The sequence below is a fragment of the Coregonus clupeaformis genome, chromosome 36 (genome assembly GCF_020615455.1).
Source record: "Coregonus clupeaformis isolate EN_2021a chromosome 36, ASM2061545v1, whole genome shotgun sequence".
Lineage (NCBI taxonomy): Eukaryota > Metazoa > Chordata > Actinopteri > Salmoniformes > Salmonidae > Coregonus > Coregonus clupeaformis.
In genome coordinates, this window is record NC_059227.1 from 27,282,590 (window position 1) to 27,302,980 (window position 20,391).

Below are 20,391 nucleotides of genomic sequence, written 5' to 3' on the forward strand. Positions count from 1 at the left end.
ATTCATTTCCTCCAAATTACACTTAAAGCAGTTTTTTTTTCACTGTTTGGACTTAGGCGACCCAAAAAAAACTTTTAGGCAGCTCGCCCAAGGATTACAATTGCATATGTCAGCAAATTTGCTATTAGCACATTCAGATTGTTTTGTTTTACAAGCACACATGCATGCACGGGCATGCACACACACACAAGCGCGCGCACGCACACACACACATACACACACACAAACAAACACACAAACACCAACATAACACACACCAACATAAACACTCTCTTACAGTGTTTGAGTCTCCCAGTGCTGCCACCACCTTGATGTCTCCTGGTCGTAGCTTATGAACTGGGGACAGAGGAACAGGTTGATACATAAACACAAATACACCAGCATCTCTTTACTTTCCATAGTCCATGATGTTAAAACAAAGTCATCATACACTGTTGGGTTTCGACACCTATCTCAGACACGTTGTGTGATTGGTCTGGTGAGGGGGTTGGACAAATGTCATGCAACCAGGTCATTGGCCTTCCCTCAGTCATGCACTTCCTCTTATGAAACCTTGACCTCTTACTACATTTCTCTCACTCTCACCTGATGTAGGCACAGAGGTGGATGGAGTAAAATTCCCACAAGAGAAGTCACTTCCCCAGTTCTGGGAGAGAAGACACAACATATTGACTCATGAAAGGGAGACAGTATTGTGAAATATTTAATACCTAAATTAATTATGAACGCATTGCTGTAATAACAGTTATCATTACTCCTCTATCACTTAAAAATGTTGACTTGGTCCACCTTATCTACACATGTAAATTTTTTACTGGAAGGCACAGAGATTTAAACCTGAAATGGTGGCCTACCGTAATTGGTGGCGGTGTTGGGATGGGTTCCTCATAGGTGTAATTGCTGTTGACATAGGTACGCACAAATGGTGAGGTCTTGGGGGAAGACAGAGACACAGTTGTATCAGCTAAACATATAGCACTATTAACACTTTATATTAATGAATTGACATGTTATAATTGCAGACTTTTCTGTAAAACTCCACAAGAGTGACCAGAATATCTCAGTAAATGCTATGAAAGAAAGTGAAGACAACACAGTAGTTCTATAGTTCCGACCATTGTAAACATATTGTCATAATACTGTACCTTAGAGGGGCATTTCACAGGGATAACATCATTAAAGTCCTGTTGGGTAGTTTTCTTGCCCAGAGGCTCCAGCTAGTGGAACACAAAAGCAACAAGAATGATTCAGCAACATGTCAGAGAATTGAAAAGAACTGGGATGATTGTATTATATCTTGGATTTCAACTCAAGGTGTTGTTTGTGTCTCAATTTTGTGAGTCTTCCTTTTTGTCCCTCAGTGCAACAGTGTTGTGTTTTGGGTAGTGACAGTCAGAGCCATATACTGTATATGTTATGACATGTCACATGTATTGTCATATGTGTTTATGAACTATCAGGGGCGGCAGGTAGCTTAGTGGGTAAGAGCGTTGTGCCAGTAACCGAAAGGTCGCTGGTTCTAATCCCCGAGCCGACTAGGTGAAAAATCTGTCGATGTGCCCTTAAGCAAGGCACTAAACCCTAATTGCTCCTGTAAGTTGCTCTGGATAAGAGCGTCTGCTAAATGACTAAAATGTAAAAAAAATAAATATATATATATAACATATAGATGGCTATATGTGAGGCGGCCGAGAACCCGTTGGATGTCGCGGCCGACTCATTGTTAGGAAAAAGCCAAAATGCAACGAAAATCCGTTTTGGGGAAAATTTAGATTTAGGCTGTTTTGGATACTTTAAACCTTTACTTTATTGTAATGTAAAAATATTGCATGATTACTTAAGGAAAATAGATCATTTTAAAGTTTTTTTTACATTAGCTTGCATTCCCAATGTGAAAACGCTAGCTCAAACTTCCCTGATCTGAGTGTCGCAGCTGACTTGGCCCATTCAAGACAACATGCTACAGATAAATTAAATCAGGTTGGTTTAGACACAGAATAATTAGCTAGATAGTTAGTAATGTAGTAGTATAAAGTTGGCATTTACAATCAACAATGTAGTTATGAATACAAATGGGTCGGATTTTCATTTTGTCTACGTAGCTATGCGCCGGAGCTAATCATTCACGTTCATAAAAGAGGTTCAGACTTTCTTTCAGTGTTGCTTGATCAGTGGGTAGGCCTATTAGCTGGCCAAAATGTCATGAAAAGTGATTAAAACATATTACAAGTATTGCAATAATTTCAGCAGTTATTTAGATTTTAGGTAGCAAAGCAATCAATATCCTATCCTAAACTTTTTGGAAGCAAGAGGCATATTATTATTATTATTATTATTCTTTGTGTGGCTTTCCGGCAGACTAGATGCTATGTTGCGTATTGCTGCCTTTCATAGTTTTGAAAGTGCTTTGCACATTTGTTAAAAATGAAAGGGAAAAGGGAAATGGGGAAAAAAGTAAATTGCACTGCCATTCGGGAAATTATTCAGACCTCTTGACTTTTTCCACATTTTGTTACATTACAGCCTTATTCTAAAATGGATTCAATAAAAAATGTTCCTCATCAATCTACACACAATACCCCATAATGACAAAGCGAAAACAGGTTTTTAGAAATTGTTGCTAATTTAAAAAAACAACAACTGAAATACCATACTTACATAAGTATTCAGATCCTTTGCTATGAGACTTGAAATTGAGCTCAGGTGCATCCTGTTTCCATTGATCATCCTTGAGATGTTTCTACAACTTGATTGGAGTCCACCTGTGATAAATTAAATTTATTGGACAGGATTTGGAAAGGCACACACCTGTCTAAGATCCCACAGTTGACAGTGCATGTCAGAGCAAAAACCAAGCAATGAGGTCGAAAGAATTGTCCGTAGAGCTCCGAGACAGGATTGTGTCGAGGCACAGATCTGGGGAAGGGAACCAAAACATTTCTGCAGCATTGAAAGTCCCCAAGAACACAGTGGCCTCCATCATTCTTAAATGGAAGAAGTTTGGAACCATCAAGACTCTTCCTAGAGCTGGCTACCCGGACAAACTGAGCAATCGGGGAAAAATTTAAAAGAAGGGCCTTGGTCAGGGAGGTGACTAAGAACCCAACGATCACTCTGACAGAGATCCAGAGTTCCTCTGTGGAGATGGGAGAACCTTCCAGAAGGACAACCATCTCTACATCAGAGGGATCCTTGATGAAAACCTGCTCCAGAGCGCTCAGGACGTCAGACTGGGGCGAAGGTTCACCTTCCAACAGGACAACAACCCTAAGCACACAGCCAAGACAATGCAGGAGTGGCTTCGGGACAAGTCTCTGAATGTCCTTGAGTGGCCCAGCCAGAGCCCGGACTTGAACCCGATCGAACATCTCTGGAGAGACCTGAAAATAGCTGTGCAGCGACGTTACCCATCTAACCTGACAGAGCTTGAGAGGATCTGCAGAGAAGAATGGGAGAAACTCCCCAAATACAGGTGCGCCAAGCTTGTAGCGTCATACCCAAGAAGACTCAAGGCTGTAATTGCTGCCAAATGTCCTTCAACAAAGTACTGAGTAAAGGGTCTGAATACTTTTGTAAATGTGATTATTCAGTTGTTGTTTTTTTATACATTTGCTAAAATTTCTAAAAACTTGCTTTGTCATTATGGGGTATTGTGTGTAGATTGATGAGGAATAATAATTTTAAAAAAATTAATTCATTTTAGAATACGGCTGTAACTTAACAAAATGAAGAAAAAGTCAAGGGGTCTGAATACTTTCCGAATGCACTGTATATATACACCACTATCCCCAACAACCCACCACCCCTTCCCACTACTTTGTCCCCAACAGATCCTACACCAGGCCGTCGCTGGAACCCCTTCTCTCAAATCCCCTTGTAGTTCTTCGGTATTAAAATCTCTGATACCCAAAAATGTATCTGCTGCTGCTACTACCAATTCAATCTTCTGGGATTTCCTTTCCATCTTGCGGGACAATTAATGACCATTCAATAAACACTAAGAAGCCAACCTTACTAAAGCACAAGCTGTTCGGGTCACTCTGTACTGGCCTACTACTCACTGAGATCCTCTCAGGCTCCCTCACCTTTTGCCCACCATCCTCTACTTTCCTCACTGCCTCAGCATATGACACTTTCTGCACTGCTTCAAAGTGTCTCACTCACACAGGACATTTCTGATCCCCAGCAACATGGCCACCCCACAATTGAAACACTTTTTCCACCAAAACTACACACTCGTTTGTCCCATGCCCTCCTGCACACTTATCACACCTCAGAATCTCCCCCCTACATACTGCTGCAACATGACCATAAACTTGGCACCTGAAACACCGTAGTGGGTTCGGAACAAAAGCTCTCTGGATAACTTATATACAGTACCCTAGCATGACTTTATCTGGCAAACACTCTGCATCAAAACTCAGAAGGACAGACAGGGTCTCCTCAGTGTCGCGCTTGCCACCGGGTCTGTGTCGCACTTCAGTTTATCCACCTTAACACTCAACCCCACCCCAGTTTTCACTCCTTTCAGCGGCACTCTGCTCCGGAGAGCAAAGCAGGACAATGCTTTCGTCTCGAGTCTCGAAACCCTCTCCCTCTGGATAATTTGACTGAATTGACAGAACCCAACTCCTTCTTCACCCAGCCTGATCCCACAAACGGATCGGACAAAAGGCATGGGTACACTTTCTCCACTAATCGTACTCCCACTGGGCCAGAGTCATCTCAGGCATTTTCCTGATCATTGGGGTGAGGCTCGGAAGCCTTCACTTCACCTCATTCTTTCTCCTCACTTTTGTCAGGATCAATTTCAAGTTCACTATCCATCGACTGCTCAGGGTCTGAGGTGAGAGAGCATCTTCAACGAGGAGCAAGCAGGTATGTTCAGATAGCTAGCTAGATAGCTATCTAGTTATGTACACAATGCATTAGCTAGAATTTATAAAATATCAGGCCATCACTACCTCCATGTACTTTGCATTTGTTCAAGGTAGACTATAGCCAGTGTTGTTGGAGTGACAGTACTCTTGAAGACAAGTAGGACGACAAGATGGTAGAGCTAACGTTAGCTGAATTGTTTCACTGACTATTTCACCAGCCATTGAGAGAGAGAGAGAGAGAGAGATAATGGACACACAAAGGTTTGAAGAGGAATAGAGCCCCTTCTTTGTGTGTGTGTGTGTGTGTTTTATAAACATTTGGGTCTCCATGACTATTTACTTTATTGTGGACTCAAATAAATAAGACTGATAAAGCACCGAAACATGTTTTTTTCCCTCAGGGTAAGATGGTGAAAGGAATGGGCAGGCACATGGATCTGGTGCCCAGCACTGGATCCAAGGTGGTCGTCACCAATTACATTTTTTGTCATTTAGCAGACGCTCTTATCCAGAGCGACTTACAGTTAGTGAGTGCATACATTATTATTTTTTTATTTTTCATACTGGCCCCCCGTGGGAATCGAACCCACAACCCTGGCGTTGCAAACGCCATGCTCTACCTACTGAGCTACATCCCTGCCGGCCATTCCCTCCCCTACCCTGGATGACGCTGGGCCAATTGTGCGCCGCCCCATGGGTCTCCTGGTCGCGGCCGGCTACGACAGAGCCTGGATTCGAACCAAGATCTCTAGTGGCACAGCTAGCACTGCGATGCAGTGCCTTAGACCACTGCGCCACTCGGGAGGACTCAGCTAAGGTAAGAATGATGACCTAGTAGTTTGTGTGTTAGAGATCTCTTTGTGTTTGTTTGTCAGAGAGAGATTCAAATTCATTAATATCAATATGAATGAAATCCTTCTTGCCCACTGCCATCCAGGCCTTCAACAACACCTGGTCACAACACACAGCACTTTATTTGCTTTTGCACACTAGTACTGTACTATTTTACTTGCCTCTCTACAGTTATATTGATGCTTTGTTTGACTGTCTTGTAGTGTTGTGAGTATTTGTATTGTTTTTACATTGTCGGTATGACAAACTCATTTCATCTTATCTCTCAGCAGATGAGATTGTTCCTGCTGGCCAATTATTACCATAATTTTTTGCCATCTTTCATGCCATCCAGTGTTGTATATAATCAAATCAAGGATTTGTTGTTGGATTTTTTGTTGACGGTTCATAATCGCACTGAAATGTACATTATTTTGTATCATTTTATTATACTGTATATGTATCTATTATTTACAGTATAATAATTAATTCTAGTAATAATCATTGAATGCAAACAATACCAGCAGTTGCTGTTTTAAAAATAATGAATATAGTGACACTCTCTTTTGAAACAATCAAGTTGAGTGTTGGTGTTTTTCTCTCATGCCTCTCAATGGAGTTAGAAAAAAACTTAACAGAGTCATTGAATGTTATTTTCTCCGTTTTTAGGTTTTGGCTGAAGTCAACTTTAAAAACTCATAACTCGGGTATTGATAAAGATATCTAAATGATTTAAAAAAATATCTGGATTTGGGACAGTTTGTAGTTTTCAGAACTTCAAAACAAGTTCAAAATTTGACGATGTGAAGGGTTTGCCTAGGCTGACACACATATTATGTGTTACACTCTTAGAAAAAACCATTTAAAGAACCCCTTTGGTTCCAGGTAGAACCCTTTTGGATTCCATGTAAAACCCTTTCCACAGAGGGTTCTACATGGAACCCAAAAGAGTTCTAGCTGGAACCAAAAATGGTTCTACCTTGGGACAGCCGCAGAACCCTTTTAGAACCCTTTTTTCTAAGAGTCTATTGGGTCTCACCATGTTGTTCCAGAGACCACGAGCCATCCGAGTCTGGGCCTTCTGACTGAGATGGAAGCAGTCAGGACTGAAGTAAGTGCGGTCTGGACGTCCATCCTATGTGTCAGATAGAGAGTGTCAATGTGTGTTTGTGTGTGTGTGAAAGACAAAGTGGAGATAAAAAATACTAAGTAAAAAGGTGTGCAGGTGAGTTTAGAAACCCAATATTTTTTTATTTTTTTTTGCTATATACAGTTGATGTCGGAAGTTTACAAACACCTTAGACAAATACATTTAAACTCAGTTTTTCCACAATTCCTGACTTTTAATCCTAGTAGAAATTCCCTGTCTTAGATCAGTTAGGATCACCACTTTATTTAAAAAATGTGAAATGTCAGAATAATAGTAGAGAGAATGATTTATTTCAGCTTTTATTTATTTCATTACATTCCCAGTGGATCAGACGTTTACATACACACAGTTAGTATTTGGTAGCATTGCCTTTAAATTGTTTAACTTGGGTCAAATGTTTCGGGTAGCCTTCCACAAGCTTCATTGATTATCTATCACTTTTTGGAGAAATGTCCTCTGGTCTGATGAAACAAAAATAGAACTGTTTGGCCATAATGACCATCGTTATGTTTGGAGGAAAAAGGGGGTGCTTGCAAGCCGAAGAACACCATCCCAACCGTGAAGTACGGGGGTGGCAGCATCATGCTGTGGGGGTGATTTGCTGCAGGAGGGACTGGTGCACTTCACAAAATAGATGGCATCATGAGGAGGGAAAATTATGTGGATCTATTGAAGCAACATCTCAAGACATCAGTCAGGAAGTTAAAGCTTGGTCGCAAATGGACAATGACCCCAAGCATACTTCCAAAGTTGTGGCAAAATGGCTTAAGGACAACAAAATCAAGGTATTGTAAGTGGTGACCCTAACTGACCTAAAACAGGGAATTTTTACTTGGATTAAATGTCAGGAATTGTGAAAAACTGAGTTTAAATGTATTTGGCTAAGGTGTATGTAAACTTCCGACTTCAACTGTACATACACTACCGGTCAAATGTTTTAGAACACCTACTCATTCAAGGGTTTTTCTTTAATTTTACTATTTTCTACATTGTAGAATAATAGTGAAGACATCAAAACTATGAAATAACACATATGGAATCATGTAGTAACCAAAAAAGTGTTAAACAAATCAAAATATATTTTATATTTGAGATTCTTCAAATAGCCTCCTTTTGCCTTGATGACAGCTTTGCACACTCTTGGCATTCTCTCAACCAGCTTCATGAGGTAGTCACCTGGAATGCATTTCAATGAACAGGTGTGCCTTCTTAAAAGTTAATTTGTGGAATTTCTTTCCTTCTTAATGCGTTTGAGCCAATCAGTTGTGTTGTGACAAGGTAAAGGGGGGTATACAGAAGATAGCCCTAGTTGGTAAAAGACCAAGTCCATATTATGGCAAGAACAGCTCAAATAAGCAAAGAGAAACGACAGTCCATCATTACTTTAAGACATGAAGGTCAGTCAATACGGAAACACACTTTGAAACTTTCTTCAAGTGAAGTCACAAAAACCATCAAGCGCTATGATGAAACTGTCTCTCATGAGGACCCCCACAGGAATGGAAGACCCAGAGTTACCTCTGCTGCAGAGGATACGTTCATTTGAGTTACCAGCCTCAGAAATTGCAGCCCAAATAAATGCTTCACAGAGTTCAAGTAACAGACACATCTCAACATCAACTGTTGGAGGAGACTGTGTGAATCAGGCCTTCATGGTCGAATTGCTGCAAAGGAACCACTACTAAAGGACAACAATAATAAGAAGAGACTTGCTTGGGCCAAGAAACACAAGCAATGGACATTAGACCGGTGTAAATCTGTCCTTTGGTCTGGAGTCCAAATTGTAGATTTTTGGTTCCAACCGCCGTGTCTTTGTGAGAAGACGCGGTGTGGGTGAACGGATGATCTCCGCATGTGTATTTCCCACTGTAAAGCATGGAGGAGGAGGTGTTATGGTGTGGGGGTGCTTTGCTGGTGACACTTTCTGTGATTTATTTAGATTCAAGGCACACTTAACCAGCATGGCTACCACAGCATTCTGCAGTGATACGCCATCCCATCTGGTTTGGGCTTAGTGGGACTATCATTTGTTTTTCAACAGGACAATGACCCAACACACCTCCAGGCTGTGTAAGGGCTATTTTACCAAGAAGGAGATTGATGAAGTGCTGCATCAGATGACATGGCCTCCACAATCCCCCGACCTCAACTAAATTGAGATGGTTTGGGATAAGTCGGACCGCAGAGTGAAGGAAAAGCAGCCAACAAGTGCTCAGCATATGTGGGAACTCCTTCAAGACTGTTGGAAAAGCATTCCAAGTGAAGCTGCTTGAGAGAATTCCAAGAGTGTGCAAAGCTGTCATCAAGGCAAAGGGTGGCTATTTGAAGAATCTCAAATATAAAATATATTTGGATTTGTTTAACACTTTTTTGGTACTACATGATTCCATATGTGTTATTTCATATTTTTGATGTATTCACTATTATTCTACAATGTTGAAAATAGTAAAGATAAAGAAAAACCCTTGAATGAGTAGGTGTTCTAAAACTTTTGACCGGTAGTGTATATAAAAAACAATATATATATACAGATTGTTCAATCAATGAAACAATGCATAGTAATTACAGTTGGACATGATCAACTCAGTGTGTGTGTGTGTGTGTGTGTGTGTGTGTGTGTGTGTGTGTGTGTGTGTGTGTGTGTGTGTGTGTGTGTGTGTGCGTGTGTGTGCATTTGTGCATTTGAGTGTGTGTAGCCATGAAACGGCATTGGAATTTTCACACACATTGATCAGTCATACAATTGTTGTTTTAGAGAACAAGTGAGTGACAATGCAGTGTGCCTAACCTCCTTCACTGGAATGATGATGTCTCGTAGGAAAGGCTGCAGGACCACCGTGAAGTTGTTATGGGTGTCGTACCGTCCTGACTCAACAAGCTCATGCAGTCCACGCTGAAAGAGGTAGAGTTCGTTTTTGTTATTGGTAATCAATGAGCAACCACCCTCTATGGTATTTACCATAGAGTCAAGTATAATATTGTGATCTCACTGCACTGCAGAATTAGTCTTTGCCATACCTGATAATCTCTGTTCAGATCATTGAGTTTCCGAAGTGTTACAGAGCCCCCCGTAGGTGAGATGACACAGGGACACAGAATACTGAAGGAGAGACACAAGATCAGGTGTTACTGATCTAGACTTCAGAGATCCGTTGGTACATTGCCCTACATAATGGCAAATATATGAAAGTGGTGGCTTGATGAGGAGGATTACAGATTTTTGTATTTATTATTTTTAACCTTTATTTAACTAGGCAAGTCAGTTAAGAATAAATTCTTATTTACAATGACGGCCTACCCCAGCCAAACCCAGACGACGCTGGGCAAATTGTGCACCGCCCTATGGTTCTCCCAATAACGGCCGGATTGTGATACAGCCTGGAATCGAACCAGGGTCTGTAGTGATGCCTCTATTACTGAGATGCAGTGCCTAAGACTGCTGCGCCACTCGGGAGCCCACAGATAGGGTCCATCCCGATTCAAAGTGTGCACTTGCACACTCCCTGTCATGGATTATACAATGGTGATGCTCCATCTGCAGCCAGGGACTCTTACCTGGCAAGCCAGGTAGGGCACTTGAGATCGGCATTCATTTCTGAGTGCATCTGTCTCAGGATGGGGATGTACAGAGGCTCCACCAGGTTGACCAGGGCCCTCGGCACCTGAGAGAGAGAGAGAGACAGAGAGAGAGAAAGAAAGAAAGAAAGAAAGAAAGAAAGAAAGAAAGAAAGAAAGAAAGAAAGAAAGAAAGAAAGAAAGAAAGAAAGAAAGAAAGAAAGAAAGAAAGAAAGTGTTTGTGTTAAACAACAAGTAATTGAAACACAGGAAAGCATGTGCTAGCTGATCAGATTTGTAAATGTAAAAATGTGGAAAAAACTGTGACAAATCTACAGCTCTGACCTGTTTATGAAGGTAATCCAGAGACTCACGAATGTGGTGCACGTAGTTGTCAGTGGAGTAAAACAGCTGTGGGACAATGAAAGGTAGTGACAGTCAGAGCAATGGAACATGCACATCCGGTAAAGTATCACTGCAGACAGAGTTCTTAGAGAAGGTCACGATACAGAATGGTATTGTATTGTATCTTAATGTATTGTATCTTATCATATAGTATTGGTACTCACAGAGTTGTAGCAGTACTCACACATGTCATTGCCTCCAATGAACAAAGTGATAACTTTCCAGTCTTCTTGGAAATTAACGCGCTGTGTAAGAGGACAGAGGGTGAGAACATGTTCACATATAAGCTTGTGTATTATATCAATCTATGTGTGGTAGACAAACAGAAGTAGATTCAAATATAATTCAGGATTGTCTTTTACCGAGTCATTCTTCATCCTGGCCACCAGTGCTCGCACTTGGTCTGGTATGTCCCTTAAAAACAAACACAGACAATCCAACGTCACTATTCAGCAACAGTATAAAGACTACAAAACATATTCAGTAAAACATAGGCAGTCAGAGAGGAAGGTATGTCTGGATAGAAGAGTATCATATGGACTGGTGATGAGACTCACTTGGCTTTTTCTCCGGCCACAGCCTGGTTGAGGAAGGCCTGAGGGGTGTGCTCTTTGCCTTTGGCCACTGAGTAGCCAGTCAGGAAGGGGTTAAACTCACGCAGGATATCTGAGCAGCAACACAAAAGACAAAGACATATCAGTCAAACCTGAACACATTGATAATGATACACATAGAATAACTGTATTTGTCTTACTGTACTGAATGTAAATGTGTGAATGTGTATTCCAGCCATTTGGCAACATTTTGTCTACACAAGTAGCCTGATAGCTAAGACAAGATGACAGCAACAGGAAGGTGACTCACTGGGAAGAGTGGTGACAGTGGTGAGGTTCTCGTCTCCACCGATACTGAGAAACACAAAGACAGAATATAGACTATTTAGAAATGTAACTAAATAGATTAGTGTTCACAGGAAGGCCAAAAAGATCATCAAGGACATCAACCACCCGAGCCACTGCCTGTTCACCCCGTTATCATCCAGAAGGCGAGGTCTGTACAGGTGCATCAAAGCTGGGACCGAGAGAATGAAAAACAGCTTCTATCTCAAGGCCATCAGACTGTTAAATAGCCATCACTAGCACATTAGAGGCTGCTGCTGCCTATTGAAATCACTGGCCACTTTAAGAAATTGAACACTAGTCACTTTAATAATGTTTATATATCTTGCACTACTCATCTCATATGTATATACTGCATTCTATTCTATAATATTCTACTGTATCTTAGTCCATGCTGCTCTGTCGTTGCTTGTCCATATATGTATATATTCTTAACTCCCATTCCTTACTAGTTTTGTGTGTTTTAGGTATATGTTGTGAAATTGTTAGATATTACTTGTTAGATATTACTGCACTGTCGGAGCTAGAAGCACAAGCATTTCGCTACACCCGCTATAACATTTGCTAAACACGTGTATGTAACAAATATAATTTGATTTGATTTGATTTGACCTCTACCTCCAGGTAACCCACAGCACAGGAAGATGAACTGATATTGACACTGCACTTTGTACTGCTGTGTTATTGCAGGAGTGATAAGGACCCACCTCCATGATAACCCCCTGTACTGTGTCTGGACATCCAGTAGGTTGTTTACGCTGGATCCCGATCCGACACCGTTGCCCGCCTGCCGATCGGTCAAAGAGAGTGTTATAGAGATAGCAATATTATGAGTGTAATAATACAGGTAGTAATAGCATATGATGAGTAACAGCCCTGCAACTGGGTAATGTAGATTCATTCACTAATGTACTAGCTACTGCAGTACAGATAAAAGGTAAACAAGGAACAGTTGACTTACTGTCAGAGAGTCTCCCACTGCTGCTACTACTTTAATATCGCCAGGCCGGAGAGCGTGAACTGTGAACGCATAGAAGATGAATCAGGTGATGAGAATTATGTAAGGCAAACTTTATCCAAGTAGCCCAATCAGAAACCTGTTGACATCTTTCTGTCTGTTTTCTAAAAGTTTTACGTTCCATAATACAGTAAGTCAGGGTTCCCAAACCTTTTTGGTCCACGACCCCATTTTGATCAAAACATTATTTGCCAATTTTTTATTGGGGCTATAACAGTCTATTACAAATCAGTCTGACAGTACTTTTGAAAGTATTTCAATCTGAAGGAAGTATGGTTTGAAGTGACTGTAATGCATCAGAAAGGTGAATTTGCTTTATGATCTTCTGTGTAGAAAATGACTTTATCATGGATGATGTTCTGTTACCCCCAGTCTGATTTAGTGCCTATCCACTCTGTTCTAATGAGTCAATTGGGCATTGTAGAGGGAAACAGAAGTCTTATCTGACATTGAAGAGTTATCTTTAAGTGAAGGGTTCATAATATTGTGTAACTTAAACGGTTCAAAGGATAGCGCCACATTTGCAAGAAGAAAACAGAAACCGCTTTGTTTATTACATTGCATCTAGCGGCTACCAGAGGTTACTGACATAACCCCGGTTCTATGAACCAAGCTTGAAGCTTTTTTGAGTTTCTCTCACGACCCCATTTTCAAATTAGACGACCCCACATGGGGTCGTGTCCCCTAGTTTGGGAAACGCTGCAGTAAGTACAGGGTTATACAAGACCAGGGAATACTGGCTCTATTTCAACAAATAAGCTGTATATTGTATATTGTATATAGCGAGGATTCCTCTCACCTGAGGTGGGTGGGGAGTTGGAAGGGCTACGGTCCTCGCAGGGCATATGAGTGCCCATGATCTGATGACAAGACACGCAGAGCACATCCAGCGTAATTACCATGTATAATGTGTACGTGGAGACCACTATGTGCAGGGCACTAATAGTCCTACAGTATCAGGCCTTATCAACATGACAACAATAACTCACAGGGTCGAGAAGAGGAGAGGGCTCACTGGTATGATCTGAGGGAGAGTTACTCTCTGTTCTCAGGAAAGGCCGGTCCTATGGGAGAGAGGGGGATAAGAGAGAGAGAGAGAGACACGGGGGGAGAAAGAGCGAGAGGGAGAGAGGGGGGAAGAGAGAGAGAGAGAGAGTGAGGGGGGGAAGAGAGAGCGAGAGTGAGAGAGAGAGAGAGAGAGAGAGAGAGAGAGAGAGAGAGAGAGAGAGAGAGAGAGAGAGAGAGAGAGAGAGAGAGAACGAGAGAGAGAGAGAGAGAGAGAGAGAGAGAGAGAGAGAGAGAGAGGTCTGGTTTGTGTTAGAGGCAGCACTCTCTCACCTCACTGGGGCATGGCACATAGATAATCATGTTATTTTCCTCCATGTTCTGCTGGGCTATGGTGGGCTGCAGCTGAAAAACAGAAGAAGAAAAAAACAGAGTCAATTCTCCTTTGTTTGACTTGACTAGAACTGAGAGTCGAGACAATGCCACAGTGTGTTAGCAGCATGTGTAGTATTTGGTGTGACTCACCAAGTTGGCCCACATCTGTACTGCCAGTTTGTCTGTGTGTAGTTCACCCGCTCTGGGGGCAGCGCTCTGCACAGAGATTAACATTTGTGTTACACACACTGACACACGTATGCGTGTACCGGTATGCAAGCGTACGCACACGCACACACACACACCATAACAACTCAACTCTGCATCACACAATAAGAGAGGCACATTAATGTATAAAAGTTGTAGGGAGGGTTTAATGGCTTCTCACTCACAATAACAGAGGCGGGGTTTGCTGTGATGAAGGGGGCATCCTGCAGCAGGACGGTGAAGTCATCTCTGTTGCTGTACCACTGCTTCTCCACCAGGTGTCGATCAAGGGACTCCTATTGACCACCATGAATAATAGTTAGTAAAATAAACTATATATAATACACCTATTTAACTGAAATGTTGGTCCAATAAATCCACAGCAAGGAGAGATGAGTGTGCAACTTTCATTTTAACTTGTATAATCCCCTGTACTACAGCCCCTTCCGTCCATATCTCCTGTAGACCTACTGTATGTTGTTTATCGTATTTTATGTCCCATAAGGGAAAACAGACAATAACATGCAATCTAATCTTATTTTATCTTATTTGTATAGTAGAAGCAATGTAAACAACACATAGATGTTGGGGATATAGGGGAGATGACATAGATGTAAGACATTGCACCTGCAGGACTTGTGTGAGGATGGCCCTCAGTAGTCTGAACTCCCCTTCATGTTCTTCCTCCATACATTGACACATCCTGTCAATAGACATACAAGCAATCACATGTCTACCACAAACTATAGATTGAAATCAATGAATCATTTAAAACTCAGGGAATGAGTGCGCCGACTGATTGAGGAGCTGTGCTATTGGTTGAGAAAGTCACCTGTTCTGATAACGAAATCCAGTATCATACTCTCCATACCACAGTGCAACATTGACAATGGTCCGCTTCAACTGCAAATACATTAAGAACAATCTTAACGATCATCTAAATGAATGTACTGTAGCATTGCTAAGAGTGTCACACGAGTCTCCAAAACCCACCTGTGACTGCAGCACCTGCAGCGCAAGATCCACCTTCTGGACAGCTGCTTTGATTGTCTCGCTGACCTGCATACACACAAACACTCACTCAAAGGAACGCAGCTATTAACACTGTAATGTCATGAAATACAGACGTTGACTGAAATCCAGACATGTGAGGTGGCTACTGACCTGGTCCTGACATACACAGAGCTCATCCACCTGAACGAAGAGCATCACCAGCTTCCAGTCTGTGTCTAGCTCAACGGCCTATCAGAGAGGACTGACACAGTCAGAGATGACAACCAGGGAAGCTGTTCTGATTCTATAGGACAATGTGTTGGGTGATGTAGAAGGAGAGTCACTAGAATACCTGGTTACTCCTGAGGGAGAGTGGTAGTTCCTTTGCCTGCTCCACAAGAGCCCTGCAAATTAACAAAACATGGTCTGAAATACTACCTTTGTCTGTCTTTACTCTCACAGGGAGCAAGTGTAGTTGTGGTTTACCTGTGCTGTGAGGATTCAGAATAGAGGTTTGTCGGACTAGGAAGAGTACTGGTCATTGCAGGGTTAAACATGGCCAGCAGCTCTAGAGTGACAGAGAGACGGGGAGGAGGAAGTTGCTTGATTATAAGTGAAATCAACATTGTCATATACACATGGCTTGGCACTTAGTATGGGGTGAAAAATACTATAGAAAATGGCTCTGAATCCTCTATATATTAAGTATATACTGTCTATATAGATATACAGTACCAGTCAAAAGTTTGGACACACCTACTCATTCCAGGGTTTTTATACAGAAGATAGCCCTATTTGGTAAAAGGCCTAGTCCATATTATTTGAAGAACAGCTCAAATAAGCAAAGAGAAACGATAGTCCATCATTACTTTAAGACAGGTCAGTCAATACGGAAAATTTCAAGAACATTGAAAGTTTCTTCAAGTGCAGTCGCAATAACCATCAAGCATTATGATGAAACTGGCTCTCATGAGGACCGCCACAGGAATGGAAGACCCAGAGTTACCTCTGCTGCAGAGGATAGGTTCATTAGAGTTACCAGCCTCAAAAATAATAAGAAGAGACTTGCTGGGGCCAAGAAACACGAGCAATGGGCATTAGACCGGTTCTTTGTGAGACGCGGTGTGGGTGAACAGATGATCTCTGCATGTGTATTTCCCACTGTAAAGCATGGAGAAGGAGGTGTTATGGTGTGGGGGTGCTTTGCTGGTGACACTATCTGTGATTTATTTAGAATTCAAGGCACACTTAACCAGCATGGTTACTACAGCATTCTGCAGTGATCCGCCATCCCATCTGGTTGTTTTTCAACAGGACAATGACCCAACACACCTCCAGGCTGTGTAAGGGCTATTTTACCAAGAAGGAGAGTGATGGAGTGCTGCATCAGATGACCTGGCCTCCACAATCCCTCAACCTCAACCCAATTGAGATGGTTTGGGATGAGTCGGACGGCAGAATGAAGGAAAAGCAGCCAAGAAGTGCTCAGCATATGTGGGAACTCCTTCAAGACTGTTGGAAAAGCATTCCAGGTGAAGCTGGTTGAGAGAATGCCAAGAGTGCGCAAAGCTGTCATCAAGGCAAAGGGTGGCTATTTGAAGAATCTCAAATATAAAATATATTTTGTTTGACACTTTTTTGTTTACTACATGATTCCATATGTGTCATAGCTTTGATGTCTTCACTATTATTATACAATGTAAAAAAATAAAAAAATAAAGAAAAACCCTTTAATGAGTAGGTATGTCCAAACATTTGACTGGTAGTGTAGATACACGTATGCAATTGGTTTGACCAGACACATCGGACTTTCTTGGTACTAACATACAGTAAGTGCCACGTGAGTTGAGAGTACACTGTGTCTATCGCTTTCATCTTTATTTATGTTCTTTTCTATTATGTGAGAGGTACAATACTCTTTATCTCTTCCTTATGAAATGCTTTCTTGTGAAATTGCTGGCAGCAAAGTCTGGTGATTCTATCCAGGCTTATTACTAGTAGTATCAGGGTTGGTACTGATACCGGACCAATAAAGATGTCACCCAGTAGTGTGAGATTTATGAATTGATACTACAGTGATCTATAATAAGCTATTAGACACGTGAAACTGTTCATTCTTATATTTGTGTATTGTCTAAAAAACTAATATGTTTTATTTTTTTCAATATAAGGATATGTGAAACTGTTCAATAGTTACAGTAAGTTATATAAGAGCAGTGCTGACTCCCATTATCTCAGGTACATTATATAATTTATTACATTTTCTTCCAAATGTATTAGGTTTTTCAATGCTTTTATCCTTTTCCGCACAATCCTATCATTGAAAATTGTTTAGAAGGCAAATAAATTGTTTAAAAGGCAAAAGCCTAAATTCTGTCTGGTCCTAGATTATCTTGATGAAGTGAGATGAAAATTCAACGTAAGTATACACGAGGGTCAGATTGCAAAAGGAGGACATTTGGCATGGAAGAGGAGGATCTGTCAGCACACCAAAATGTATTATCAACCAATAAATATGTTTTATTGAGATTTTATTTGATGAAGACTGTAATTTGGTGCTAATGGTCACATGAAATTAGAATTTGACTTGTATGTACTTGTATGCGTGTCTGTCTATGTTTATAGCCTGGTTTTTAATACATATCTTCGCAATAATATTAGACTGTGGAGCAAGATGTTTTCTTCTGTTTCAGAGAACTGGTTTGATTACATTTACATTTTAGTCATTTAGCAGACGCTCTTTTCCAGAGCGACTTACAGTTAGTGAGTGCATACATACATTGAGGAACCCCCAAAACCCCATGAATAGCAGGGGCTTACCATGAAGTCTCGATAACACTCTAGACAGCTCGCTGCTGCAGGGAGAGAGAAAAACAGAAGTCTGAAAAACCTTTCTGCGTTCACATTGACACTAGGTATGACTCAAGATTGACACCTGGTAGTGTCCCCTATCTATCAAGGTTAGAGAAATTTGATATGCTGCTTACCTGTGTGTGTGGGGAAGTCCAATGGCAGAGAGCACAGCCACATCTGAGGGTCTGACACTGTGAGCTGGAGAGAAAATAGTGAAATTAGGAGCTTGCCTGAGATTGCACTGGTTGATCGTTCAGAACAGCCAACTCAACTCAGAAAGGACTAAAGAGACTGAAGATATGCACTGAGTATACCAAAGTGTTCCACAGGGATGCTGGCCCATGTTGACTCCAATGCTTCCCACAGTTGTGTCAAGTTGTCTGGATGTCCTTTGGGTGGTGGACCATTCTTGATACACACAGGAAACTGTTGAGTGTGAAAAACTCAACAGCATTGCAGTTCCTGACACAAACCGGTGCGCCTGGCACTTACTACCATACCCCGTTAAAAAGGCACTTACATTTTTTTGTCTTGCCCATTCACCCCCTGAATTGCACACACACACAATCCATGTCTCAATTGTCTCAAGGCTTAAAATTCCTTATTTAACCGGTCCCTCCCATTTATCTACACTGATTGAAGTGGATTTAACAAGTGACATCAATAAGGGATCATAACATTTACCTGGATTCACCTGGTCAGTCTATGTCATGGAAAGAGCAGGTGTTCTTAATGTTGAGTACAAGGCCAGATCATACTGTTCTTAACTCAGTTAAGATGTACTTTCCCTCCTTGGCTGTCAAGACGTTGATAACTAATGACTGATTAGTGAACAGACTCACCTGAGGAGGGAAGGGTCTTGGAGAGAGAGATCTGAGTGCAAGGCAGTGCAGAGGCTGGGAATAACAAAAGCAACATTACAGGTCACATACTATGGAGATTAATACAGTACATTTTTATACAATCAATGTTGCTTACTGCTAAATGGATGTGGAACGCATACATGAAGTATGCATACATGAAATAACATCTTAGGTTTTCTCAAATACTTTCTCAGAGCAAATTTGTTCCATGAATTTAGCGTTAACATCTTAGAAGAGAGAGGCGATTTTTGACAGATCACATTCAACAAGAATGCTGTCATGTCCCCAAAGATTGTCATAGGCCTACAGTATCAATAACATAGTTCATTGTCCCATATGATGTATACTGTTTTTGTCTCACTCCTGAAAGCCTGACAAGGTCCCCAAGATGTTACTTTAACTTTTCAGAAATACATTAAAATGGTACAACCAAAGCGGGCAATAGTACATCAGTTATACTGAAATATGAGAGACCTCAGGCAGGCCAATAATCACCACAGGAATACAACTTGACTCTACTTGCAATATTTTCCCAATATCATTCCTGCAAACCTAAGACACAAGGCCAATGGTATTCTTCAATTTACCCAGTTTGTGAACTTTTATGTTTAAAACAATCAGAGAGTTTGAGTATAGAAGTGCATAGAAACCTGGTGCTGTCGAGAACCCCAGCAGAGCTATAACTAGTAATGGAAGCATCCTTTGTCTGTCAAAGTTTGTCCTCATAGGCCACCTGTTGTCTTCTGTCTGTCTTTCTGTCTGACTATCAGTCTGTTTGTCTAACAGCTCAGTTGTCTGGGCTTATTGTCCTTTACTGTCCTGCTTTCCTCTACCTTGCGGTGTGATGTGATTCAAAGGTATACCTATCCAGGGTAAATAATACACATCATGCATATGCATATTATGCATAGTTGGAGGGGTTGGGCTCTCGTTCAAGGGCATGGCCGTGACATTGTTACATCACTATAGTGATAATTACGGGAAGAAAGAATGGAAGAAAGTGAACGCAAAGACGAGAGAGAGAGAGGTGGGTAGATATTGTAATAGAGATTGAGATCTAATGCGGCCTATTTCAAAAACTATGTTGGATATGAGAAAGATGTAATACTGTACATACATTCAAACCAATATGAACTTCATGATTACAACATGTTCTAGTCAGAATGATTATCGATTCCCGGTAGTAATAAAATAACAGGACTTATGTAACCTTTTGTGCCAGAGGGGAGATAAAAGATGGGGGTTGCTTTTGTCTTTGAGATTTACTCACTGCACTAGCGTTCACAAAACTAACTGAAAATCATTAGTTACAACATATCATGCCATGTGACGAGGGAATATTGGGCTAGGCTACATA

The 20,391-nt window shown here is 41.3% G+C and overlaps 1 protein-coding gene across 1 annotated transcript in view; it reads right to left on the reverse strand.

Annotated features, from left to right (window-relative positions):
* LOC121552732 (phospholipase B1, membrane-associated) overlaps positions 1-19,782 on the reverse strand; it is a 29,542-nt gene extending 9,760 nt beyond the window's left edge. The window contains exons 1-30 of the mRNA XM_041865753.2: positions 19,685-19,782; positions 19,014-19,067; positions 18,306-18,369; positions 18,139-18,173; positions 15,805-15,886; positions 15,671-15,722; positions 15,490-15,567; positions 15,319-15,384; positions 15,158-15,228; positions 14,953-15,028; positions 14,511-14,621; positions 14,269-14,334; positions 14,077-14,148; positions 13,728-13,802; positions 13,538-13,598; positions 12,682-12,740; positions 12,428-12,507; positions 11,686-11,729; positions 11,379-11,487; positions 11,184-11,235; positions 10,986-11,066; positions 10,762-10,827; positions 10,417-10,523; positions 9,880-9,961; positions 9,650-9,754; positions 6,751-6,846; positions 1,146-1,217; positions 855-932; positions 586-646; positions 278-336 (exon numbers count right to left, since the gene is read on the reverse strand). Of these exons, the coding sequence (XP_041721687.2) occupies positions 278-336; positions 586-646; positions 855-932; positions 1,146-1,217; positions 6,751-6,846; positions 9,650-9,754; positions 9,880-9,961; positions 10,417-10,523; positions 10,762-10,827; positions 10,986-11,066; positions 11,184-11,235; positions 11,379-11,487; positions 11,686-11,729; positions 12,428-12,507; positions 12,682-12,740; positions 13,538-13,598; positions 13,728-13,802; positions 14,077-14,148; positions 14,269-14,334; positions 14,511-14,621; positions 14,953-15,028; positions 15,158-15,228; positions 15,319-15,384; positions 15,490-15,567; positions 15,671-15,722; positions 15,805-15,886; positions 18,139-18,173; positions 18,306-18,369; positions 19,014-19,067; positions 19,685-19,760 (2,190 nt within the window). The 5' untranslated portion in view covers positions 19,761-19,782. The remainder of the gene's footprint in view (positions 1-277; positions 337-585; positions 647-854; positions 933-1,145; positions 1,218-6,750; positions 6,847-9,649; positions 9,755-9,879; positions 9,962-10,416; positions 10,524-10,761; positions 10,828-10,985; positions 11,067-11,183; positions 11,236-11,378; positions 11,488-11,685; positions 11,730-12,427; positions 12,508-12,681; positions 12,741-13,537; positions 13,599-13,727; positions 13,803-14,076; positions 14,149-14,268; positions 14,335-14,510; positions 14,622-14,952; positions 15,029-15,157; positions 15,229-15,318; positions 15,385-15,489; positions 15,568-15,670; positions 15,723-15,804; positions 15,887-18,138; positions 18,174-18,305; positions 18,370-19,013; positions 19,068-19,684) is intronic.
* Between the last annotated feature and the right edge of the window lie 609 nt (positions 19,783-20,391).